General features: G+C 47.3%; 2 protein-coding genes across 3 annotated transcripts in view; one reads left to right on the top strand and one right to left on the bottom strand.

The window, feature by feature from the left end:
* Positions 1-7,128, bottom strand: part of cnot1 (CCR4-NOT transcription complex, subunit 1) — a 28,831-nt gene extending 21,703 nt beyond the window's left edge. Inside the window, exons 1-10 of the mRNA XM_068739710.1 lie at positions 6,963-7,128; positions 6,767-6,874; positions 5,511-5,609; positions 4,144-4,212; positions 3,975-4,029; positions 2,329-2,532; positions 2,034-2,202; positions 1,625-1,751; positions 1,370-1,480; positions 225-395 (exon numbers count right to left, since the gene is read on the bottom strand). Of these exons, the coding sequence (XP_068595811.1) occupies positions 225-395; positions 1,370-1,480; positions 1,625-1,751; positions 2,034-2,202; positions 2,329-2,532; positions 3,975-4,029; positions 4,144-4,212; positions 5,511-5,609; positions 6,767-6,874; positions 6,963-7,064 (1,215 nt within the window). The 5' untranslated portion in view covers positions 7,065-7,128. The remainder of the gene's footprint in view (positions 1-224; positions 396-1,369; positions 1,481-1,624; positions 1,752-2,033; positions 2,203-2,328; positions 2,533-3,974; positions 4,030-4,143; positions 4,213-5,510; positions 5,610-6,766; positions 6,875-6,962) is intronic.
* A 4,856-nt stretch (positions 7,129-11,984) lies between these two features.
* si:ch211-216l23.2 (uncharacterized protein LOC565061 homolog) lies at positions 11,985-22,875 on the top strand. Of its 2 annotated transcripts, XM_068739733.1 has the most exons (9): positions 11,985-12,130; positions 12,582-12,668; positions 15,455-15,528; positions 16,979-17,117; positions 19,890-20,089; positions 21,067-21,345; positions 21,877-22,041; positions 22,210-22,452; positions 22,595-22,875. In XM_068739733.1, exons 1-9 carry the CDS (start codon positions 12,072-12,074, stop codon positions 22,630-22,632), a joined length of 1,284 nt encoding a protein of 427 aa, XP_068595834.1. In that variant the 5' UTR covers positions 11,985-12,071; the 3' UTR covers positions 22,633-22,875. The 2 variants fall into 2 exon arrangements, with proteins under 2 accessions (XP_068595834.1, XP_068595835.1); XM_068739734.1 differs by lacking the exon at positions 12,582-12,668 and having other exon boundaries at positions 16,994-17,117.
* The last annotated feature ends 4,186 nt before the right edge of the window (positions 22,876-27,061 follow it).

Genomic DNA, 27,061 nt, shown 5'->3' on the forward strand with positions numbered 1-27,061 from the left:
TTCGGTTGCAGACTTTAAAAAATGGTAATAAAGTTATTATTTGTTTGCAAGTTAATCTATATTTCTTTCTTTTTCATAATTCTTTGTATGTTAATAAGGATACAAGAGTGTTTTTTTTTTCGGGGGGGGGGGGGGGGGGCGACAGAAAATAATTGAAAAGCACTGATCCAATCAGTCGCTCCATTCGGCACACTGTCCCAACGGACAAGGCTTTGGTTCCTCACCTGCCCCTCAGCATGCTTCCATGGCCGGTAGATGAGGTCTACAGGGAAAACCTCCATGCCCAGGCCCCGCTGGATGCCATACACCACCATGTGCAGCCCTTTGCTGTCCCGGATAACGAAGCCTGGGTGGTCCAGCTCGTAGGTCACCTCCTTGAAGTTCAGGTTGGGATTCTAGCGCAAAGACAAGGAACAAACAACGAGGTGTAAATATCTCTGTCAACATTTCAGAGGAAGAAGGGTACCGATGGGAAATGTGATAAAAAAACAAAGACTAGAAGCGCGGCTTTGTATCCATGACCAAAGGAAAACGTTGAGTCTACAGCAACACAATCTGCCCGATCCAGGTCATCCAGCCATTCCCCCGTAGCCGAGACGGCCTCCGTCGCCTGCAGCCGGCAGGGAAGCAGGCCAGTGACGCTAATGCGTTGGTCACATCCCACAATGAGGACATCTGTTCAGAACATATCCCAGTAAAAAGTCCCGAGGAAGATCAATGGAATTCTCTCACTTTTAATAGTGCTAACATGTAAACCTGTATTGCGCAGAATAGTTTGATGACATAAGGTTTTGTCACACTAGTAGAGGAAGTGGCCAGTGAGAGGCACGAGAGAGAGAGGCACAGGAGAGAGAGGGGCACGAGAGAGAGAGGGGCACGAGAGAGAGAGGGGCACGAGAGAGAGAGGCACGAGAGAGAGAGGCACGAGAGAGAGAGGCACGAGAGAGAGGCACGAGAGAGAGGGGCACGAGAGAGAGAGGCACGAGAGAGAGGGGCACGAGAGAGAGAGGCACAGGAGAGAGAGAAGCACGAGAGAGAGAGGCACAAGAGAAAGGGGCACGAGAGAGAGAGGCACAGGAGAGAGAGAAGCACGAGAGAGAGAGGCACGAGAGAAAGGGGCACGAGAGAGAGAGGCACAAGAGAGAGGGGCACGAGAGAGAGAGGCACAGGAGAGAGAGAAGCACGAGAGAGAGAGGCACGAGAGAGAGGGGCATGAGAGAGAGAGGCACAGGAGAGAGAGAAGCACGAGAGAGAGGGGCACACGAGAGAGAGGCAATAATTACCTTCCTGTAATTCCTGGGGGCAACGCAACCTTTACAAATGTACATGCTTTGTGTGTCTGTCTTTGTTTTTAACAACGCTCACTCACCACTTCCTTCACAACGTCAATGAGCACCTCGACGTTCCACGTGTGCGCCTGCGACGTGTCGCTCTTATCCTTGCCATCGCTCCAGATTCCACTGCCTGGAGCAGAGATGGACTGAGAGAGATCAGAAGAAACAGAAGTTCAAAGAGGATCTCCTAAATCCAAAGGACACCACCTTTCTGCTCGTACAGCCCAGCTCACCCCCAGAAACAAACGAAAATGAAATCGATACAATGTCCAGAGCGTCACACAACTCACCTGCAGCGGAATGCCATCGGTGAGCCCAGAGTGGGTACGGGCCATCATACCAAGGACCCTGGCTACCTGGCTGGCCGTCACCTCCCTCACCCCGTACTGGAGGATAATGTTTCTGCACTCATCCAGACTGGAGACACAAACCGATGTTCAGCCATCAGTGGACATGCGTCGTTTCCACAAGCAAACGTTTGGGGAAAACGCTCCGTTTGTTGTTTTTAAATATCACAAAACCAGATGTGTCAGCCACAAAGTAGTGTAGTACGAACAGAGTACGTGTGCGATCGCTACACGGCGTCAGAGTCATGTACGGGGTGGTTAGCACCATCGACTCATTCAAAACTGTTTGACGACACAAGAGCACCTCAAAGACACGTTTTACTTCATGCGTTTCTCCTTAATGTACGCTCACCTAGCACAGAAGCCATAGCCAACTTCCTGCATGAATTCTGCAAGAGAACTCTCCATCATGGTCTTCGCTAACTCCCCCGAGTCCGGCAGGATCCTGTCCATGAGAATGTCCCGTTTTTCAGGGTACAGCAGTGGTGCAAGCACCACAGGGCAGCGCTCCTGGGGGAAATCTGAAACACAGCGAGATCCAGTCGGTCCAGCAACAAGGGAACAACAAAGCAGGGGGGGGGGGGGGGGGGGGGATTTAGATTAGCAGGAGCAGCTGGGTGCACCACATTTGAGCTGCTCCCCCATACCTCGGCAAAGTGTCTTGAGGAAGGCGTCAATCTGTTCTTGCCCTACCCCACAGGCACCCTTCTGGCCAAAAAGTAGGTGTGAGAGCAGCAGGTGCAACACCTCGATGGCGATGTCCTGGAAGCCACCTTCCTGGTTCCCTCCTAGGTCGGCGTCAACATACGACCGCAGGAGGTCTGGGAGTTTCTGCTTGATGAACTGCGCGGCTGACAGAGCACGAAAGTGATTCTCAATCTCCCTGCACTAATCAAACATTTGTGTCATTCCTGCATTCAGACCGGATCAATGACGTCACGCCTCAATGAGCAGCACTCACTTCCCACTTTGAAACGCTTCGTGTACAACGGGGAGGCGACAGGAGTTCTGTCACGCTTTTTAAGGATACCGGTACTTCACTGAGAAGCAGAAAGGAGGGATTCAAATATTTCAGTGGAGGCTTTTTATCGCTCTGTTATTTTGAGAAGGAACCGAGGAAATAAGTTCAACTTAATATCAAAACCAAAAGCCACAGCCTCTGCTCTTAAGAACGGATTTAAGTTGTAGTCTTTGGTGTTAAATTACTGTTTATTCCAGATCAAACGTACAGGACCAGAATTTGATGACTGCGACTACATTTCTAAATAACAGAGAGGCTTCCTACTACCGTATACAGTTACGAAGGAAATGTTAATAGAACTTATTAAATATATCTTTAGTTTACACTGTGGTCTAACGGATAATAAACATCCCAGCACGTTGCCGTCATCGGCGACCTGGTTACCCATCATCGTAGTGTTGGTGCGTAACAGACGCAAGTATCAGGGTAACCCAGTGGTTCTCAGATTAATTTACATTTATGTTCTTCATTTCACTTTAATGGATTCTGCTGGTCGTGTTCTCCGACAGCTTGATCCAGTGCAGACATTTCTCAGTGAATAAACCGGAGACCTCCTTCCAGTCGTTCGGGGCGCCGCTACGCGAGCCGTTACGCGAGCCGCTACGCGAGCCGCTACGCGAGCCGCTACGCGAGCCGCTACGCGAGCCGCTACGCGAGCCGTTACGCGAGCCGCTACGCGAGCCGCTACGCGAGCCGCTACGCGAGCCGTTACGCGAGCCGCTACGCGAGCCGCTACGCGAGCCGTTACGCGAGCCGCTACGCGAGCCGTTACGCGAGCCGCTACGCGAGCCGCTACGCGAGCCGCTACGCGAGCCGCTACGCGAGCCGTTACGCGAGCCGTTACGCGAGCCGTTACGCGAGCCGCTACGCGAGCCGTTACGCGAGCCGCTACGCGAGCCGCTACGCGAGCCGCTACGCGAGCCGTTACGCGAGCCGTTACGCGAGCCGTTACGCGAGCCGCTACGCGAGCCGCTACGCGAGCCGTTACGCGAGCCGTTACGCGAATCCCAGCACCGGTTGGAAGGGTTGCCGCGTTTTACCACCAGACATGAGGTGCAGCGTGTTTTACGGATTGGTCAAAAGGCAGCGCCAGACGGGGGGGGTGGGGGGGGTTCTGTTATTTACTTCCATTTAATGGTGGACAGATTCTTTGCTCGCGATGTAAAGTGATTGATCTGCCGTTTCCACACAAAATATTGCAAACTGAGGTGTTGGACCTTGTTTGCCTCAATTGTCAACCCCCCCACCCCCCCCAGCCCTAGAACTACTTACCAAAACCACGAAGGTCTGTGTTGCTAGAGCTGAGCAAAGCGAGGCCAAATATCACCTGAGGAATAAATGAGCTTCAGTATCAAGCGTCTGACGTGACGCAGGAGAGGGGAGCGTGCTGAACGCACACGGTCCAGCTCTGGACCTGATGAAGAGCGCTTAGACCACTCACCTCTTGGACCTTGCTGAGCTTGAGAACTTTACTCAGTTGAGTAAATAAGTGGGTTGATGGTTTTAAACTCTGAAAGACATGAAAGTCAAACACAGAACTGAGTATCGAGGAGCCGCTGAAGCTCTGCACCGATAAAAGCATTTCTCTTTACACGTCATAGTTCCAGCTCCCTTGACTTTTATCGCTTGTCCAATAGGTAAAAAGCACCTGGTACAACTTGTTTAGTACCACCTGTATTACTCTGACCAGCATGCCAAGCAGGTACTAAGGTCACATGAAGGATTTCAGACCAATGTCCATCACAATGGAGCTACTTTAGCATCCAAACTTTACTTTTATTGCAGCCTCTCCACTGAGGAGGCGCAGATGCTCCTGTCTTGAGGGTTTTTATCACTGAAGACTCGGGCTGCACGATATGCGATAGGTGCCCAGTATCACGATAACGATATTTCTTTCCTTTCAACTAAAAACACAATCTGGATGAACCATAAGAAACTTATCTGTAAACATACCAATGAACAAATGCACAATTGCAGACATGCATTTCAAATACTACATTTATTTTCACTATTACACATTAATATGTTCGTGTATTTTTCCAGCAATCATTTTGAAGCAAGAGCTTCACAACAAAACACTGAAAATGTTCCCTTGCCGTTTTGTGCCTGAAATATTAAAATCTGTAAACGCTTAACGGCTGCAGTTAAAGCCTCGGTCGCTTCGTTTTCTCGTAAGGCGCGTAGCTCTCATTCATTCCCATTTGAGGACTTGCTTTTCGTCTGCCTGACTTTCGGGTGTAGACTGGATTTTCAGACTACAAGTATCCAGCATACAGGTCCTTGTGGCCGTGGAGCTTTGCCGTGTCTCCTCTCGACTTCTCTGCCGCTTTCCGGCACGGCTTGCTAAGAACGCGTGTCTGAGGCGTCTTGTGAAGCAGTCCCACCTTCCGGAGGTGCAGTGTCCCTTAGGGACCAGTGTCTTCGTCTCCCTCCATGCTTGTTTTTTACAGTGTAGTAGTGTGTACGTCCTCCGCTGAGAGCATGTGCTCGCTCTGGCTAATAGCCAAGCCGCACCTTCGGACCCGTTTAATTAAGGTTGCGCCGGATTGGTCAAAGTGCGCATGTAAACAAATGTGTGATTGATACATCAATCATTTGAAATGATGGCGCATATTCTCCATACGGACACCGCGCGTGCCATTAAAGCGATAATGCCATTTTTCGGATACATCGTGCAGCCCTACTGAAGACCACGTCACAGCAGCTCCACGCTGTGCCCATCTGTATCGATGAGGAACTATCCCCCAGTGCAACTCACAACACAAGAGTCCTTCGGCTACAATTAAGATTCCAGCGATTGCTGCTTACCTTTTGGTAGTGAAGGGGATTGTCAATGGCATAACACAGAGTAGAGATAAAATTTGGCTTTGATATCAGCGACACACACTCCTGGATCAGAAACTGTGTCTTGGGCAAGTTGCAAAGCAAAATGGACCGAGAAAGAGAGAATAGAGACAAAAGAAGCAGGTGAAGATAAAGTCAACAACAAGTACTACGAACCAAAAGGCATCAAAGAACAGGAGACTTCTCCATATTGAGTGTAAAGCCAATTCTGAACGACGCCATTGTTACAAGGTACGAGTGTGCACATCGACAATTCTATACAAAGCAGCACAAACAAATACAGGAATACACGGACTGCAGAGACGCCATCTCAATTATACAAGTACGATGTGGAAAAGAAATGCTGTTTACACTCTACAAAAAAGGATTCATACTTTAATTTATTGTAATAATTAATGACAGGACTTTGTAAAGCACAACTTGTCCTACAAGGCAGAAACGCTTGCAGGGAACAGCCTTGTGTTTTGTTAAATGGCCGCTAAACGCACAAGCAGCGTCTCAGACAGCCGGTGAGCACGGGGGTCCGTCTAGCTTGTGAACGGTCCGCTAGTAACAGCCACGATCAATACGTTGAAGACTCAATGCACTGAAAGCCAAGCTGGGATAGACAAAAACAAAGACCAGACGAACCTCCGCCAAGCAGCTCATTCCCCTCCTACCTGAGCTCAGGCCATCCACACGCTGATTCAGATCATCAATCGATGGCTATTTTGAATATTTTTTCCTGACCTCATTCTGGATCAGATCCATAAGACATTTTGGATAATAGAGCACATATTGGACCCCTTTTTTTTTTTAAACAGTAACTTACTTTTCCCTTGAGCATAACCGCAGGTGGATGGATGAGAAATAAAGCAGTTTATTAAACTCTTCTGACCAGGGCTGGGTCAAAGCGCCCCCAAGCCACACTGCTGAGGTCATCCTGAGGTTCCACGGCGTTCCTACGCTAGATGATAAAGTGCAAGCCCTCCAGCAGGTGTTCGGTTCACCCTGAAGGCCTGAACCCTCCTCCCAGGGGACGTCCTGTCCACCCGCCGCCGGCTCCTTTGATGCCAGCCCTACCCTCGAGTTCCCTTTTTAATGTTGAAGCTCTTCAACCTGTCTCTAAGGCTTAGCCCCCCCCCCGAACAAAGAATGTATTAACATTAGGCAGCACACATCCTGTGGAAAGAGGAACCCTTAAGAAGAAAGCGCTCTGGGTGCTCGGTGACAATAATTACCTGGTGAAAGTCCTTCCCGCTGCTTTTACCATCGCCACTGAAATCCACATGGGAGAAGAGACAGCGTAGGAGATGTCTGTCTGCCTCAGGACCGTGACGATTCACAATCTGGGACAAGGCGAGAGAACCACCCAGCGGGCATGAGGACCGTGGGAAGGCCGGGTGGAGACGACGCACCGACGGCGTGCACACTTACATGCTGTACTTCTTGCTGGCTGGCTCTGTAGTTTTTCTTTGTTAAATTGTCCACCAGATAGCTGATTTGAGACAAAGCCAGCGAGAGCGAATCAAGATTCATTGCTGGTTGGGGCGGAAGCAGGCGGCCGAGCACGGCGCAAAATCACCATTATTCCCCTTTTGTCACTTCAGTGAGAGGTTACTTCTGCCCCCCCCCCACCCCCCCCCAAAGGTTTGCAAGAGTTTGGCTTCCAAATTAGCTTTCCGGTCACTGGCCCCTGGTGCTAAGTAGAGTTCTTCAGTTTAAAACCAAGTTCAGCATCTGAAATGAGAGAAGACAAAAATATAAAACGTGACTTCCAATATGGACAATATTCACTATTCATCGACACCGGAGCGCCAGGCTTTGAGGCCTACGCACCGAAGCGACGCTCCCGTCCAGCGCCTCTGCCCAGCTCGAACACGACGCCGTGAATCTGAACGCACTGTGCGCGCTTTGGGACACCGTCGTGCCCGTGAAACAAGGCCGCGACTGTAAACCCAAGCTAGCTGCTCCACAGCATGCGTTTACGCACCGAATAGCTCCCGCATCTTTACCAACCAATGCAGGAGTAAATAGCAGCTAGCAGTAGCTCAACGCGAGTCCAATGGTAATTAAAGTTACTCACTAAGGCGAGCTGACGTCAGCAAACCCCGGCAGCGGGACGCTAGCCGGGGCGAGCTACTCAACGCGCGGATCGTTACTAGTAACTATGCGGGTAACAGATTCAACACTGCGGGGATGTAGCTGCCTCGGCTAACATCAACAGGGCGCTCGGGAGAGGTTTTAGTAAACATTAGCCAACATGTTTACTGAAGAAACTACTAACCTAGTCCAATCAGAGCCACCAACTGCGTTTTATTGCGTAATTCACATTTACCAAACCCGCATGTGTGACTACGTCCATCAACCTTTGTGCGCTATCGCCAGCTCCCTGCAGGGTACGGAACAACGCTAGCAGTTAGCATTTAGCTAAGCTAAGCTAGCAACGCGAACCCGTTCCAAGCTCGTGTGTATGATTCGGCATAACCAATAGATGGTTAGCCGGTTATCAATAACTGTTTGGACTAACACATTTAACAACTCTACGACTTTTACACTGTTGCATGCGCGCCGGCATTGGACCTGCTGTAGCTGGATTCTAGCCGAGCGTGTCACTCGCTAGCATTACGCTAACATTAGCTATGCGGACGGGCTCCGACTATGCCATGAGCTAGCTAATGTCAAAGCTAATCGCAGTAGCCAACTATCTTACAATGACGCGTAAACGTCACCTCTGGGAACTGTCAGCGTATTCTCCAGTGAAAATGCGAGCAGCTGTATCGTAATGAATAACTTATGGTACAGGATACAAGCTGGTATATCAATCAATCATTACTTCCATGATGCAACACATTTGAAGGCGGCTTTTCAGGAAATAGCCGTTCCCGTCGGCGGCGGCTAGCAGGCCCCCCGCTGCTCTAATGGCGCCGCTGCGTGATATACACGCTCCCGGTGGATGTTTAGAGCGTAATGCTAATCTCACCGTGTCCCAAGAAAGAAAGGCAGATGTTCCTCCCGTCTCCGCGCACACAAACTCAACGAAATGGAAGGGCCGCTGTGCCTCCAGGTCAGTTTGATTTTCAAAATAAAATGGCGACTGTCACCGCCATGGCGCGTTCACGAGACGTATGCGTGTTGCGTGCGTTTATCCACGCGAGACACACGCAAGGTGCGTGATGGCGATCCTCCCGTCATGAGAGCCCAACAAGCAGCAGGGACACAAGCTCATTGGGGGGTTCATCGACCTTTGCTAAAGCTAATATTAGCTAACATTCGAGGGCGCATGTCAAAACAGCATAATAAATAAAAAATAAATAATTATGATTATTCCATTTTTTTAGCTTTCACCGATTTGCAGAACCAATGATTATTTCAGTGCAAATACAGTTTTTTTTTTCAAATGCAAATATTTCAATACAAACGCTCCCAAATTTCAGTTCACGTCGTTTTTGCTTTTCTTTTGGTGACATTTTTTTAAATATCAAAAATCACTGTCACGTTCAATATTTGTTTCACGAACAAAACCTTTGTAATTAATAATATGAGCGTTCAACCGTAAGAATCCCAGAATGTTACGCTACTCATTGGAAAGCATCGCTGTCACGTCTGAACAAACTGCAAACATATTAAACTATAAATTATTAAACTATTGTTATAAGCATAGATCACTTTTCACTCACTGATTGGCGTAGCCTAATGTTAAAATGTTCCATGACTAGTAAAGGCTGTATTCTCAGGAACGTCCATGAGCAATATTAACAATATAGCCCCCCCCTCTAAATAACTTGGAGTAAATAATTTGTGAAGCATTAACGTGTACACAACTTTATTGTTGCCGTTTATAATACTGCTGCGTGGCTAACCTAGAATTAAAATCTTTATATTTTGTATCTCAATCTGTTAATTTGTGTGTTGGTTTGCAAAATCTTGGGAACATATTTTAAATCACTGCAAATCCATCGTGGTGATGGAAAAAAAACATACATTCTTACTTCAGTAATTGCAGCTTTGCCTTATTTCAGGCCAATAAAACGGAAAATGGATAATGTGAATGTTATACGTATTACAGTATATCATTTCATGTGAAATTTGCTCAGGATTTGTGACTAGAACTAGAAAGACAATCAGAGACTGCAGACTCCGCCTCCAATAGACTATTGGATCTTGTGAGACAGTAAACAGGGCTTCCGGATCAGAGGGGCCAAACCTGCTCTAGCTTGCTGCTCCGGAACGTACTACAAGACACCTTCTGGACTCTTTTTCCCATCATGCCATTCGTGTCCCTCCCTCTTAAAGTGGCAGTTTACAGCACAGGCACAATTCCAGATGTAAAAATAATTCTAGAATCTGGATCCAGATCCGGATCAACGCCATTCTCGGGGAGGACCGAGCCACGGAGAGAACCTTGCTTGTGTAAAAATTTCAAGTCGATTGGGTTACTAGTTTTTGAGTTATGCGCTCGGACAGACAAACAGACAAACGGACAAACAAACAAACAAACGGACCCAATTGCAATACCCTCGCCTCCCCTTCGGCGAGGGTAAATATAGAGCAAGGTGGAGCCAATTGCACATGCACATACATTTGCACATACATTTGCACATGCAGTTGTACCTACATATTTAAGTTAGTGTTAGTTTTTGTATTCAAAAATGTGTTGGAATAATTAGATTTTTTTGCAGCATTGTGAGGGCTCAAGAGAGGATCCAAAATCCCAAACTGAAGGTATTTCATGCTGAAATCTCGACTGCAGCCTTGAACCAATAGTTCATGCAGCTTGTAAGATGAGACCAACTCGATCTTAAAATGTTGCGTTCGATCAGGGGTGGCCAAACTTTTTGACTCGCAGGCCACAATTGGTTTTAAAATTTGACAGATGGGCCGGGCCAGGAAAAGATTGATGGAGTGTTTGTTTCAACTAATATAAATGACATGACACATAAAAGCCATTATGAAAGGATTTGCCCTTTTACAGCTAGCAAAGCATGAATATACAAGGCTCATTGTACAAATTACAGGGACAAGGTAAAATGAATGAGGTTTAATAATAATAACATGTAATCTAATGATATAATTTTGACCAACGGGCCTTAGTTTGCCCATGCCTGCATTAGTTCCAACAGCTTCAGCTATACTCTATCGTTAGATTCTAAACTGAATCTCTGGTTGAGAGGAGGACACCGAACAAACTGATTTCCTTTCTTGATAATGCTGACCTCTCTCTGTAACAGACTGGTCCAGCAGTCTTTCCTGCCCAAAACAAGAACTCTGACACCTGCATTTTGCACATGAACTGTATAAAGGTGTTTATTTGCATTCGTTGCATTTTTCTTTTATATGTAGGTAAATAAGGGCGGCTCGGTGGCGCAGTGGTAAGCACCGTTGCCTCACAGGGAGATGGTCGCGGGTTCGTCTCCGACTTGTGGCCATTCTGTGAGGAATTTGTTCTCCCCGCCTCTCACCCATTGACTGCTGGGATCGGCTCCAGCTTGGCCCGCGACCCGATAACGGATTAAGCGGTTAGAAAATGAAAAAATGAATGAATGTAGGTAAATAATACTCAGATTCAGACGACTTTGCTTGTCGGAGGTAAATTAGAGTTTGTTGCCGTTTCTGCAGCTGAGGATGGAAGAAGAACCCCACACCATTGCTTGTTTTCTCATGACGGCGATTGCGTTGTCAGCAGGATCTGAACCTGCGTGGGGAACCCCAATGGACTTCTCGTCCATTCTTCAAAGTGGGCCAGATTCCTCCGGACTCAGAGCAGACCTGGTGCAGCTGAGGAGGACATAGTTCAACAAATTCACAGTCATGCCTTTCATTTTCTCATTCGGTCCAAACCGCCACCACCTTTTCCAATCATACTTCTTTGCATTCTCTCTTATCTTTGTTATCAAGGCATCTGAATCTTCTACAAATAGCAGGAACATCATTTGAAAAAACAAAACACACACTGCGGATGACTGAATCTTCCCTGAGCCCAAGTCCTATTAATGGCCGACAGTTTACTTTTAGACTGCATTGAGGATGAAGTCTATTTAGCGGACATTTTATGAATACATTATTTTTTTCAATTTTTATTAATGAATCTTTTTTAATCTATTATAAACTTGGTTTCATTTATATTTGTGTTCTGAACAAAACTATTGTTAATTATAAACTATCACCCTGTGATGTATGACCGGCCTGTCGAACACTGCAGCGACCCCCAGTGGCCGATGGCAGGAAGTCAAGCACGCGCCCCGCTGTCCTTTGGGTTGCCTGTACGAACCTCAAAGGTATATTAGCTGATAAAAAACAAAACCGCATCGAGAACTATTCAATTCGCAAGAATTCCTCAAGAGCCGTTTTACAACGTTCTACCGGTAGGTGGCGATAATGATGATGTGTCGTTGACCGCCAGAAGAAGAAGCACTTCCTGCCCAGCCCCGCTCCCTCTTCCTCCCTCGAGCAGAGACGAGCTAGCAGTGAGGGGTCTCCCGTCGCTAGCCGCTAGCTTATCTTCGGAGCTTATGTTTACTCGGGGAGAGCAGCAGCGCAGATAAAATGTCCTGGGCGAAAGCATCGGCAGCATCCCGCCGGGCGACGGCGAACCCCAACGGCAGGTGAGCCGTAGCTAATATGCTAATGTGCTAGGTGGAGGCGGCGGATAACCGAACAGCCCCCCCCCCCCCCCCTTGTGTTGTCCAGCGCTAGCTAATATGCTAATGTGCTAGGTGGAGGCGGCGGATAACCGACCCCCCCCCCCTTGTGTTGTCCAGCGCTAGCTAATATGCTAATGTGCTAGGTGGAGGCGGCGGATAACCGACCCCCCCCCCCCCCCCCCCCCCTTGTGTTGTCCAGCGCTAGCTAATGTGCTAGGTGGAGGCGGCGGATAACCGACCCCCCCCCCCCCCCCCCCCTTGTGTTGTCCAGCGCTAGCTAATGTGCTAGGTGGAGGCGGCGGATTACCGACCCCCCCCCTTGTGTTGTCCAGCGCTAGCTAATATGCTAATGTGCTAGGTGGAGGCGGCGGATAACCGACCCCCCCCCCCCCCCCCTCCTTGTGTTGTCCAGCGCGCAGCAGCTGCGCCTGTTCCGGAGAGCAGCGCCCTACCCCAGCAGGGAGGACGCGGGCGAGGAGCTGAAGGATGCGCTGGACAGGTGCAGGAGAACGGACTCCACCACGTGCTGAGTCATCGATCTTGTTTTATCAGATATTAATCAGATACATCTAATATATGTGCATGAAAAGTAATGAAATGTCGACTTGGTAATCTAAAGAAAAAGGAACATTGACTGAAAATTATGGAAGAATTATGAGTTTTGTCACATGGCTAAGATTAGATTAGTCAAAAAAAAGATGAGGAAACATTATATTGTATTCTGGATTTTAAAACAGCACTGAAGTATTTCCTACCTTGCTTTATACGAGTCCACCTTTTAGTTCAAGCAGCCTCCTGAAGGGCGCTCCCTCTGTTGGGTCCATGCAGGATGTTGTGAGGCGCTGCCGGCCCGCTCCGGCCCGCTCCGGCCCGCCCGTGTTCTGGAAGATTCCCCGATTCCTTTCTGTTGATCTCTGGCTTCCTCCCAAAACGTGCAGCTTGGGTGAATTGGCCACCCCAAATTGTCTATAGTTGCGAGTGCGCGTGGTTGTTTGTCTTCATGTGGCTCTGCGATGTGCTGGTGACTTGTCCGGGGTGTACCCCGCCTCTCGCCTGCTGTCAGCTGGGATAGGCTCCAGCAAGGCTGGGAAAGCGACCGTGGACGAGACGATTGAGGTCGTCTGGTCTGCAGGAAAACGGAGGGAACCTTCTGTCCTTTAGACGGGTTCTGAGTCAGCGCGTCGCTGATCTTCTGTCCTTTAGACGGGTTCTGAGTCAGAGCTTCGCTGATCTTCTGTCCTTTAGACGGGTTCTGAGTCAGAACGTCGCTGATCTTCTGTCCTTTAGACGGGTTCTGAGTCAGAACGTCGCTGATCTTCTGTCCTTTAGACGGGTTCTGAGTCAGAACGTCGCTGATCTTCTGTCCTTTAGACGGGTTCTGAGTCAGAGCTTCGCTGATCTTCTGTCCTTTAGACGGGTTCTGAGTCAGAGCTTCGCTGATCTTCTGTCCTTTAGACGGGTTCTGAGTCAGAACGTCGCTGATCTTCTGTCCTTTAGACGGGTTCTGAGTCAGAGCGTCGCTGATCTTCTGTCCTTTAGACGGTTTCTGAGTCAGAACGTCGCTGATCTTCTGTCCTTTAGACGGGTTCTGAGTCAGAGCGTCGCTGATCTTCTGTCCTTTAGACGGGTTCTGAGTCAGAGCTTCGCTGATCTTCTGTCCTTTAGACGGGTTCTGAGTCAGAGCTTCGCTGATCTTCTGTCCTTTAGACGGGTTCTGAGTCAGAACGTCGCTGATCTTCTGTCCTTTAGACGGGTTCTGAGTCAGAGCTTCGCTGATCTTCTGTCCTTTAGACGGGTTCTGAGTCAGAGCTTCGCTGATCTTCTGTCCTTTAGACGGGTTCTGAGTCAGAACGTCGCTGATCTTCTGTCCTTTAGACGGGTTCTGAGTCAGAACGTCGCTGATCTTCTGTCCTTTAGACGGGTTCTGAGTCAGATCGTCGCTGATCTTCTGTCCTTTAGACGGGTTCTGAGTCAGAGCTTCGCTGATCTTCTGTCCTTTAGACGGGTTCTGAGTCAGAGCTTCGCTGATCTTCTGTCCTTTAGACGGGTTCTGAGTCAGAACGTCGCTGATCTTCTGTCCTTTAGACGGGTTCTGAGTCAGAGCGTCGCTGATCTTCTGTCCTTTAGACGGTTTCTGAGTCAGAACGTCGCTGATCTTCTGTCCTTTAGACGGGTTCTGAGTCAGAGCGTCGCTGATCTTCTGTCCTTTAGACGGGTTCTGAGTCAGAGCGTCGCTGATCTTCTGTCCTTTAGACGGGTTCTGAGTCAGAGCTTCGCTGATCTTCTGTCCTTTAGACGGGTTCTGAGTCAGAACGTCGCTGATCTTCTGTCCTTTAGACGGGTTCTGAGTCAGAGCTTCGCTGATCTTCTGTCCTTTAGACGGGTTCTGAGTCAGAGCTTCGCTGATCTTCTGTCCTTTAGACGGGTTCTGAGTCAGAACGTCGCTGATCTTCTGTCCTTTAGACGGGTTCTGAGTCAGAACGTCGCTGATCTTCTGTCCTTTAGACGGGTTCTGAGTCAGAGCGTCGCTGATCTTCTGTCCTTTAGACGGGTTCTGAGTCAGAGCTTCGCTGATCTTCTGTCCTTTAGACGGGTTCTGAGTCAGAGCGTCGCTGATCTTCTGTCCTTTAGACGGGTTCTGAGTCAGAGCTTCGCTGATCTTCTGTCCTTTAGACGGGTTCTGAGTCAGAACGTCGCTGATCTTCTGTCCTTTAGACGGGTTCTGAGTCAGAACGTCGCTGATCTTCTGTCCTTTAGACGGGTTCTGAGTCAGAGCGTCGCTGATCTTCTGTCCTTTAGACGGGTTCTGAGTCAGAGCTTCGCTGATCTTCTGTCCTTTAGACGGGTTCTGAGTCAGAGCGTCGCTGATCTTCTGTCCTTTAGACGGGTTCTGAGTCAGAGCTTCGCTGATCTTCTGTCCTTTAGACGGGTTCTGAGTCAGAGCTTCGCTGATCTTCTGTCCTTTAGACGGGTTCTGAGTCAGAGCTTCGCTGATCTTCTGTCCTTGTAAACATTGTCGGTTTGTGGCAGCGTTGCGGTCCCGGCCTGTGTTCCCGTTAGCATCCGTTTGAAGACGGTTTCTCATTGGTCGTCCAGCAGACTTCAGCTGATGAACGTCGCTCTGAACAGGGTCGTTGTTTGGCTGCGTGCGGTCTTGGTTTCCTAACCTACCAGAAAAGGCTTTATCTCTTCAAATATGTTGCCTCATATATTGATCTAGATACTTCATGTCCTAAAAATACTTTCCTAATGAAATTGTCATTAAAAATGTCGCTTTCCTTTCAGTTATGAAGAACTAGAGCAGCTGAAGAACTTCAGTGGAAGTGTGAAGTATGAGGGCTACAAGCTTCAACCCAGTGGTGAGACGTTAAATTCTTTGCTGCTGGTTCAACATTTGGACCTTAGAAACATATCAATATCAAATAAATATTTTGCATATAAATATAGAAGAAAAAAGTTACAATAAAACTGGGCCTTCCAAAATCACTGCTTCTCGTTGGCGCTTGTGAAGCAATCATCCTCGCTGCAAGGGGTTAAAAAATCAGTTTTGATTTCTGAATAGTGTAGTCCCTCGATATAATGCGGTTCATCTTCTGCGACTTCGCTGAGTTTTAATGCAATTTTTCAGATATTTTTTTTGCACTTGAACGCACCTTGAAACGGCGCAAGGACGAAGGCGCATTCGGAGGAATTGTGAAATACGCGCGAGTTGCTATTAATCATTTCTCATGTGTTCAGCCTCGTAGGTTGATCATTAAAATTAAATTTGTTATTTCTAAAAGCTATCATGTTTATTTGTTAAGCGTTTGTTTTATAGCGCTCTGATTCTCTGTGTAAAAAGAGGCTTTTATTTTGTAGGAGCATAAACGTCACGTCCCTTTTGGGTTTTGTTTCTTCCTGTTGATACATGTAGCCGCTGCCGTTCCGCTGTGCTAAGCTATCCAATAAAGCAGCATGAGAGGCTAAAGACAGCACGAGTAGAATATTTGTTCTTCTGCACTCCAAGCGGCTCTTTCCTCGACCTGCACGCCTTAATATTATTAACAGGAAAACGTTTACTGTACGTACTATATATTTATATTTCTCAAACAAATGTTTAGTTCTGAAAAGGTTTTGATCTTTGGTTTCATTCTATAATACTGAAACAATCTATTTAGATTAATGCCTGACTGTTAAACGTGTATAAAGTGTGTGGTGAGGGGTTTTACAGCCTTAAAACATTTATGTACATGTATAATAATTGTAAAAAAAATAAAAATTACTACATTGCGGATTTCACTTATTGCGGGTTATTTTTAGAACGTAACCCCCGTGGAAAATGAGGGACTACTGTGTTTGATATTCTTTCCAAAGGACATTTGTTTCAAACTGGGAGCCCCTCGGTCTGCGTATAGTGTGATCATTGAACTGAAATCAATGAAAGTCCTTTCTGCTTTACTGAATTCTTGTTCATCTGGATATAAATCCCTTATAAACAATTTAGAATCTAACTTAATCCGTTTTGAAACGGTCCCAGCTCTGTTGGGATGTGGTGTGTGGGCTGGTGACTGGAGAGTCTGCCTCCAGAGCACTGCCGAGGTGCCCTTGAGCAAGGCACCGTCCCCTCTAGCGGCTCCAGGTGCCTTCACCCCTCTCCCTCTCCGTGTGCTAGGGCCCTTTGATACACGCATTAGTGTGTGGTTGTTTCAAGGGGCCCGTTGTTCTAGGGTGAAAGTTCAATTTCATTGTGTGTGTCAGCAGATGATGATTAATAAAAGCATTTCATTTAAATCCTCTCTCGCTCTCTCCGCTGTGTTTTCTCCGGCACCATCTTCCCATTCCCAGTCAAACCAGAGGGCTGCACCCCAGCAGACAGACGTAAAGCCCTGTATCAGAGGTTCTACAGACAGGTGCAGGAGGAGAGGAGGGCAGCAGACTGCGTGGTCATCTCCATCACCAACCAGTGCATGTGAGTACATACGGAGTACAAACGCACTCAGAACGGATCGGAGACTTTTGCATGCATGGCTTGATAGGTTTGCCTGGCTGTGAGACACTGGGCCACTTACCTGTGCATCCAGGTGCTCATCTTAAGGGTCAAGCATTTACGTCACTTTGGATTGGATACTTTACGCTTTCTGCCATGATGTCGGTAGACTTCAGTGAAACCCTCCCGTGAGTGCAATGAACAAAATATATAAGAAATAAAGAGCCATGCAACATAAAGTTCACACATGCATATTTGTTTGATGTATGTTCAAAGAGAAAAAAGGTATAGATCTGTCTTTCTGGAGCTAGCATGCATCACAAGTATCCGTATTGACATGTTCACACATTTCTTTAACAATTGGCTCACATTGGTGGGGCAGACAAAGTGAAAAAACACAATGGCCATTAGAGCGCTGTCAGACCATTGTCTTTACCATCTGTCACTTCAGAGTCTTTTCAGGAAGTCTGCATTGGGTCATCTGAAGGGCGTGGTCATAGGTGTGCACATTGTGTACTGTTTCATCGAGGACATTGCATCCGGTGCAGATCAGATACTTTATCATGGTGATGACTGCGAGTTCAATTGTGTAAGTGCAGTACGTGAAGCTAAACACAAGATATGTTAGCTTCAGTCGGCCAAAGGGCAACAGGCAGCAGAGGTCGGCCTCTCTTGGTGCTCGGTTCAAGGGGGATCTTTGACAAATGCGTAAGCTCAACCAGTGATCAACCGTTCAAAGCAGATTATTCCTTGGCATGTCGTTTGGCTCATTCTGATCCCTGTCCCAGATAGGTGTACCACAAGGAGCTATTCTTGGCCCCCTTTTATACACTGTTTTATATTTGAACAATTGAGCAACCTGAAATTCTAACGCATAATTTTATTCTTGCTTGCCACTGACTCCTCGCTTAATATGGCCAATTCAGATGTCCAGTGTACTTTTAAAACACTTCAGACTTCTCATGGACCAGAGGCTTGTTTTAAAGTCTCGCAACATTAAGTATTTGGTATTCCCTCGGTCATTATTCAGTTTAACAGGCAATTCCAAACCATTCCATCAAAATTCAAACTGTTGTACTTTGGAAATATTTGGGTGGGCACCAGGCTTACCCTTTAAGATGAATGTGCAACGGGTGGTATGTCAACCGAGGGTCAAAACTGGATTCTTGTATAGAAACCAATCAGGTACAATCTTTTTCCTATCCATAAATATGTATATTTATGCATCCATGCTTCTCCCTCTGCATTAAAATCTCCTGACACCATTGATCACAGTGCATTGCCCTTCATCAAAGGTAATAAGTACATTACTAACTCACACTTGTACCCAATTCTTGGCCTCTCTTCTCACCTTGATGCCCCACCACTGGGGAACAGGGTCGGTCGAGACTCCTCAGACAACATGACCTTTTGCATTGCTCCAGAGTCCAGCCTTTATTATGTTCTACACCACAGCTGTTTAGTCCCAGGGGATCCTCCCTCACTCACTCGCTCACTCGCTCACTCACTCACTCGCTCACTCACTCACTCGCTCGCTCACACACACACAATGCTCTTTCGGCATTAACCACACCCGTGAGTTGTGATGAGTTTAACCCAATGGAAGGCTCTTCGCTACTTGCCTGGTCAAATACAGTTGCTGACTTGTTTTTCGCCGAGTAGTGGATAGAGGAATGAATGCAAATCACAGAACTCTTCCAAATACTCTTTATGTTCACTGATTAATGAAAAACTGAAATTTTGACGTGAATATTTGTACATTTACTGTAAATGAATATTTGCCCAAATATGTTAAGAGGGGCCCATTGCAGGGTGTAAATGTAGTTTTGTTGTGTGTGTCTGCATGCTCAATGACACCAATACAGATTTCTTCTTCTTCAATCAAGTTAGTATATCTAAGAATGATCCCCTTTCCTGCAGTAGTGAACCTCTTTTAAATTGCATGGGAACCTTTAGGATGAGTTCTGGTTCATGAAAAGCGTATCCCTGTCATTGCCAAGTCCTTGATATGGAATGAATCCTGTTTTCCTTTTGGTAAATGACCATGGTGTAAGCAGAAAAGACTTCAATGTATCCAGGGCAAAGCAGAAAGCCTTTTGAAGCGTTTGAATTTATTTGAACAAGAACTTCCAGTGATTATTTTCATTGTTGGTGACTAAAGAATCAGCGTTTCCAGAGAAACTCCTGCAACATAACCCTCCTTTTCCTGAAGTTCCAAATACCAATTCTGCTTTGCTTGCAACTATATTTCAATAACTATCTGCTAATGGCAAGCCGCTGTAGCACTACGGTTTCTCTGTCTTCTAAAGGACAGATTTCATTTTGTATGGCCGGGATGGAGCCTTTGGGCCTAATATTAAAATCACCATTTTAAATCATTTCACTTTAACATGAAATTTGCCATTGATGTTTTAGAAAGATGCAAAATAAAATGCCACCAAACACACGTATCCTGATATCAAAACACTTCATATTAAACGCCGCCATCCAACTGCAGCTTAAATATTGGACTATGTTATATCGGTAAGAGAAGAGTTTTTTCTCTCGCCAATAGTCTAATATGCCTGATGTATTACCAAAACACATAATCTAACAACACTTAATACATTTATGAGAGATCCTACAAGTTGTGGTAGGGCCATGCAAACCTGGAATAAGTCTCTGCTCCTCAGAGGTATAATGTAGCTTTCTCTTTATGCCAATTGAGTCACGTAGAAATGTCACGTTAACAAAGTGTTTCTCTTCCTCTCAAAGGGATTACCCCAAATCGCTAAGCCAGTGCTTGCAGGAGCGCGGCCTGTCAGTGGAAATGCTCTACCTTCAGGCGGATTCGGGCCTCACCCGGGCCTTGCAGGATGTCCGCGCAGATGGCTCCTCGTTATGTATACTGGTGGAGCAGACAAACGTAGCTCTGTCCTCCTGCACTGTTATCATATTCTCAGAGTCCCTCAAAAGTAAGTCCCGACCCCTCATTCCCTCAAGTTTAGCCAAAGCTCCTCAGCTACCTTCCGTCCGTTCTCAGCCAACAGGCTAAGGCGCTTCATGTTGTCTCTTTACGAGCAAAGCAAATATTCCCATTCACACGCACATCAATATAAATATGTACCGGTACACACTGGCAGCTCACCCACCGGTAAAAACTGTGACATGCGTAACACGATGTGTTTAAAACCTGAAAGATGCCCCAATATAGCCAACAACAAAAGGAGAACCTGTGACATGACTGATCGGGTCAGGGTTTAGGTACTAGCTAACTGATTAGCATTCAGCTGGCTAACCCTAGCTAACAGACATGACAGTCATGTCGTTGTTCAGACTGACCAGGACACAAAATGTCAAATGACTGATTTATTACGACCCCCGTCTTATTTTCATAGCATCTCAAACGATCCTCTCTTTGATCAGTTCAGTTGGAATGACTTTGATCTTCTGGACTTTCCCGTGGAGAGTATTCATGGTTCTTTACTTAACTTTAGCTCATTCTGCCCCCCCCCCCCCCCCCCCCCATTTAGCCAATTTTTAATGATGTGATGATTAGCCAAACGTCATTATTTATGCTCCTGCAAAAACGTTTTTAAGTACTACACAATCCAAAAATAAAGCTCAATAATACAAATGACAATAATAATACTGTAATTGTACTGTTATAATGATACTTTGAATTGCTCATGACAAAGATAACCGAGTGATGCTTGCTCCAACACCCATTCAAATCTCATATCAAATAGTTTGCAAATAAAAAATGGATTGATTTCAGTACATAAATGCCGTTAAGTCTCGACGCACATCAATAACAGACCGCTAACGAACAAGCATGTTACGGATAAGCTCGCTGCTCGGTGCCTTTCCTCTCCCCGAGTCGCACTCGGTGATCCCAGTAGTTCCTGAGTGCCGTGCCGCAGTCACCATCGTGTTCCCGTTTCCCTCCCAGTCCACCGTAACATGCCCAAAGACCAGGCCATGGACTTTGTTGCAGCAGAATACGGTCGCAGGCTCGCCAAAGAGCGCCCTCAGAGAGACCCCGCAGACATCGCCGCCGAAGCGTCGCAGCTGCTGGACGACTATCTCGACCGAGAGAAGCTCGAGCGTCACAACGTTCCCTACGAAACCCGCCCCCTCGTCATGCTGCTCGCCGAGGGGGTGCATCTTTACGCCGAGGAGCTCCAAACCATCGCCGAGTACGTGCGGTCCCGGCAGGAGCACGCACAAGGTTGGCCAGCGTTCCATGACCCATCTGAACGTGCACTCTGCACACACACCTTTGACTTCCTTGAGCTTTATTGTTTAGCTCGTCTTGTTTCCAGTTCTCAAACTCTGTTTCTGCTTCTCATTTCTAAGCATGAGCAACGTAACAAAGCTGCTTCTGGTTTTAAGCGTTCAGCATCTCGTACATTCATGTGTTCATCTAATCAAAGGCAGCTTGATTTTAAAAAACCTTTTTTGATCAGGCGAAAGGGCTGTCCCCTTTATAGCAGGGGTCCCCAACCACCGGGCCGCAGCCGGTACCGGTCCGTGAGGCATTTGTTACCGGGCCGCACAGAAAGAATATCTCATTTATACGATTTCCGTTGTATTGATTATTAGCGCCTGAGAGGCGTTTTATTTTGAAAGGCGACCGGATCCGCCTCAGGGCCTCCGTGCGTCTGGTGCCGACTGAACTCCGGTTCTGTGCTGGCTGGGCCCACGGCCGCTGACCCGTTCCTGTTTGGGGCTGCTTTATTTGTTCTTTCCCTCTGTCCAGCCACCAATGCCGAGGGGGAGAGGGGTAACATGTTACCCCCGGGACTGGGGAAACCGCCTCCTTTGCTCCCCACCCCACCTGTCCCCCCCCAGCCCCAGTCTGCAGCCGAGGCAGGGATGATGGAACTCTCCACACCGCCACGCCCTGCTCTCCTGCCTTCACCAGGTTAGACTGATGGTGTGTGTGTGTGTGTGTGAATGGAAGCTGGTGCCTCACCTCCCCCCAGAGTGTGTGTGTGTGTGTGTGTGTGTGTGTGAATGCTATGAGTGGCCGTTCTACCTCGGAAGGTGCTGTGTTAGTGCAGTGAAAATGCTCTTCCCGTCTCTCTTTTAGTCTCTTATCCCAAAACCAAACCACCTCCACTCCTGTCCTTGCACCGACTTCCTGGTCCGTCATTGGGGGTCCTGCCTTCACGGGGCCTCCTGCCCTCACATCTTCCCTACGGGGCGCAGGTCCTACCCCGAGGACCCCTACTACACTACGCTCCTCTGTATCACCCTGGTCCCAGGGGCCCCCTCCTCCGAGGCACCCCGCCGTCTCTAAAGAGCTCCCGTCCTCCCCTCCTCTCCACGCCAGGTGGGCTGTCTTCACGCGTTCTGTAGCTTCGTTAGTATTGATCCGGCGTTCATGTAGAAACTGAATCAAACATGCTGCTGATATGAACAGAAAGCAAAACGTGTCGTCTTCTGCCCCCCCCTTCTGTTTCTCATATCATCAGGTGCCCCTGTACTACGTCCAAGTGGTTCCCGACACTGAAACCGCACACGCACACGCACGCACACACACACACCTGCTCTGGCCCCTTTTCTTTCAAGGCGTTGGCTAACTGCAGTTAGATAAAAGATAAGATTTAAAGTGTGATATCTTTATCTCGTTGATAGATGGTGGAGTTTTCTGGGGATTTTATTTTAATTATCTTTTCTACAATCCCTCTGCCATCATTTCTCCTTGATATTGTGATGTTCTCCTCCTGACTCCTCCCATTAAAGGTTCTGTTCTTCCCGTTTGTTCTTTGGGCTCTGTTTCTGTGGGTCGCAGGGAAAGCAGCAAACAAACGCTTAACGGCAGGCGGCGGCTTCTCGTTCACATTCTGGTGCAGTTTTTAAAAGTTGGGCTAAAGATGTCTAAAGTTCACTTGAGAGAAGCCAAATGAATATTTTCACAAGCTAATTATGTACTTTTAACAAATATTTATATAATAATGATGTATATATAACTAATAAATCATTAGTTCTTCATTTTTATGATTAATTTTGACTCTAGGGGTGATCAGTCCTGAGTTCTTGAGTTCTAGATAATGGTTCTCTTTTTAAAGTTGCAGGAGCAACTTTGACACCTTTTTATACAAAAGGTTTTAATTTTAGCCACCTTGTCTGTTTGAGTAAAGACGGTTTATTGAGTGACTCTAGCGGCCGTGTGATCCGTATGATCCGTGTGATCCGTGTGATCCGTGTGATCCGTGTGATCCGTGTGATCCGTGTGATACGTGTGATACGTGTGATCCGTGTGATCCGTATCCGTATCATCCGTGTGATCCGTGTGATCCGTATGATCCGTATGGGTCCACCAAAAGGTCTGGACGAGTGAATCTGAAACAGCTTTGTTTCACCACGGCGAGCGAGGCAGACGATTTCATCGTAGGTTGTTCAGCGCTACGAAACTACGGCTTCCTTGAAGGGTGTCTGGATTTGAACAACAATCTCAATCAAATAACATCTTTGCATTTCTATTTTAATGAATTTATGAAACGTTTCACACTGGACATTAAGAAAACTATGTAAATAACTATGTTTATGTACACATGTACAGCGCTGCAAGAGTCTGATGCAGGTGTGCAGAAATGGTTAGAAAGTTTCAAAGTAAGAATACTTACGAAAATGTTAAATTGAGTTGCTTATTTATTGGTGACCAAAATGCAAGGTGAGTGAACCGGAGAACAATCTGAATCATCAGATCGACTACGTACAGGACAGGTGAACAAAGGGGCGTCGACCTGGGTCAGGAACAGGCAAGCCGCGATCGTTTCACAGGTCATCGCAGCAGCGAGACACAAGGCTGCGCTATAGAGGCAGCGGGCGTTTGTGGGTTTATTACCACGCAAGACAACCTGGAAGTGCCTTCTTTCTAACAGCCACCAGAGGGCGCCTGAATCGTTTTCAGAAGTACGTACTGTGCTTCTGTGGAACGCAAATGAGAAATGACTCCTTTCATTTCCCTTCTTAGACCAGTGAAGAGATTCTCATGCTCTCATGACCTCGGTTTATGGATACGCTTTCACGCCAGCACGATGTTTATCGTGTATTGATCCGATGGAGATTTACCTCGACCACAAAGCCAGGCAGGTCTGACTGGTCACGTCTGTTTCTAAATAAACTAGGGTGGAGACGCACAGTTTCACCCGGCGAAACACGGAGAGCGTTCTATCAAGTATTCGCCGGGCACACATCCGTGTACACCACGCTGTAAACAACAGTATTTGGATGGAACATTTGCTGTGGAGGTGTTTGTACGGCCAGAACCGGCCCGCAAGGAGCTTCTATCAGGCCCGCAGGATGAATTTTGAAAAAAGTATTTTTTATTTATTTATTATTAAATGCTTTTCAAGAATTATCCGCTAGGGGGCGCACTGTTTCGGTCAGCGTAGAAGACACACATCACTGAGACAGACCAAACGGCACATGGGAGCTGACTGTGGGAGGTCCGTGCGTGTGACGAGACCTGATGCGCACGTGAAACGGGACAAAGACCAGACTGAGAGACGTTTCAGGTATTTGGTGAACCTGAGACAGAACTTCCTGTTTTTGCTCACCTTTCACAGGTAAAGCTTCTGATGTGTCGACATCCAGCTAGAAATAATTGATCTGCAATGTGACGCAGATCTGAAGGGCAGATTAGCCTCCGTAGGTCTGGACCCATTTGATCAGTATCTATTGATCTATTGCAGGAACCCCAAACGTGCACAGAACTGTGCACGTTTGGGACGACCTACCTTTGAGAACACATTTAGTCAGTAATGATCAATAAAACTAAAATGCGTTCAAGGCTCACACACAAGCACTTCAATGACATTCTGAGAGTGACACCTGATGCTGATGCACCTGTGCAGGTAAAAAGATGCCAAGTTTCAGGACCAAAACCAAAGCAGTGTAGACGAGACTAACGCCTTTAGATGCTGCCTGAGACGCTGTTTGCACTGAAAGAATGCAGCTCTGTGAAGATGAGTCCTTCCTGTGCTGATTTAATGTTAGTGAACAGCTTCAGGAGCAGAGAGCATGCTGGGATGCTGCTGTTCATGCAGCTCTGTGAAGAAGAGTCCTTCCTGTGCTGATTTAATGTTAGTGAGCAGCTTCAGGAGCAGAGAGCATGCTGGGATGCTGCTGTTCATGCAGCTCTGTGAAGACGAATCCTTCCTGTGCTGATTTAATGTTAGTGAGCTTCAGGAGCAGAGAGCATGCTGGGATGCTGCTGTTCATGCAGCTCCATGCATGTTCAGCATGCATTGTGTGTGTGTGTTTCATGCATGAAGGTTACACAAGCTGAAGTTTACAGGACAGGTGAATACTTCCTTCCTTACGCATTTAATAGTACTCTCTTTAGTTTAAAGCTGCAGGCAGGGATTCCAATCAGATTTGATATGTTTGGTAAAAGAATAGTTCATTAAATATCAAGTTTTTCCTCATGTTTTTGTACGTCTTTACACTAAAATAAAAGAAAGACATGACATTTTTGTTATTTATAGCTGAGTATCTAGTTTTAATGGTCCGGCCCACTGGACATGGTCTTAGGCCGTATGCGGCCCCCGACGTGAAATGAGTTTGACACCCCTGGATTGTTATGTGACTCAGTCATGAGTCTTATTTCTGTTTTTATTTTCACAATACACTAATTACTACACAAGCCATGCCCACGGGGGGGGGGGGGGGGGGGGGGGGTAAATCTGGGGCCTCCTCCGCCCGTCTTCCAGCTGTGCGGAGCTCATCAGCTCGGGACGTAATGGACGACTGTCTCCACCTCATTACGCCAGCCCAGAGTCGTTTGTGGGAAGAACGACGACGTCACGCTGCTTCTTTAAGTTCCTCAGGTGTCTGTCTGTCTGTCTGTCTGTCTGTCTGTCTGTCTGTCTGTCTGTGTGCTAGCAGGAGGATAGACAAACGGCTCAACAGATCTGGAGTCAGGAACAGTTTTAAGTCTTTGACTATTTGTGCCAGTTGCAGGAACTACTTCTGTCACAGCTTGAGGAGGAGCTGTAGTTTCTCCTGTCTTGTCAGAGGCTCCTCCTTCAATCCCCTCACCTGTGGAGGGCAGGTCATCGCCTGCAGCCCCCCCCCCTGACTACGTATTCCCTGCCCATGCCAGATTGTTTGTTCCTGCCTGCCTGTTTGTTCGGACTACCTGACAAACATTAACGCTCCGTTTCTGGATTTCCGTGCGCTCGGGTTCTGCCCTGCGTCGGCCCGTGACAACGTCCTCCATGACCTTGAAACCTCCATTGGCGACACCTTTCTTGATTAACTAATAATGAAATTCTCAACAATTATTTACTTTTACCTTTGGATGAACCAGAAGTCCAAAGGCCAAAGGTCAAAGAGAGTATCTGTGAGCTCCGGGAACTTTCGTCTCCCATCCTGTCTTCTCTTTTCCCATCTTGTCGGCAGAGTTCCTCCAGTTTTCCCGCCTGTCTGTCAGGACTATTATTCCGCCTCCTCGCCTCTCGAGTGATTCGTTTGTCAGACAGAAGTGGATAAAGAAAGAGCGAATCCTAAATTCTCTCTCTCCGCTGTGTTCCTTGTTTATTCACCTGGTCCTCTCCTCCCTTTCTCTGCCGGGTAATCAGGATTTATCGCTCCCGGTATTCCTGCTGCCATTGCGTCAGAATTCCCGTGAACGTCTTCAAACTGAAGCGGTTTCATTGTTCCACAGAACGCTCGCTGCGTTTGTGCCTTTCCATCGGGCCTGCGTGGAAGAATTCATGGAATTCACGCACGCTTCCTCATCAACCAGCCTCATGAGAAATCATGCACACACTTACACAACCAGCACGTCCCCTTCTGCGCACGTACATGCACGCATTAGGGTGCTAATTGTTGTCATAGCACCTTCCACTAACAAGGCCTAATCATCTACGTGTCTGGCTGCTGGCGTGTGTGTGTGTGTGTGTGTGTGTGTGTGTTTGCTTGTGGCTCGT

This window comes from Brachionichthys hirsutus, chromosome 5, assembly GCF_040956055.1.
Source record: "Brachionichthys hirsutus isolate HB-005 chromosome 5, CSIRO-AGI_Bhir_v1, whole genome shotgun sequence".
Classification (NCBI taxonomy): domain Eukaryota; kingdom Metazoa; phylum Chordata; class Actinopteri; order Lophiiformes; family Brachionichthyidae; genus Brachionichthys; species Brachionichthys hirsutus.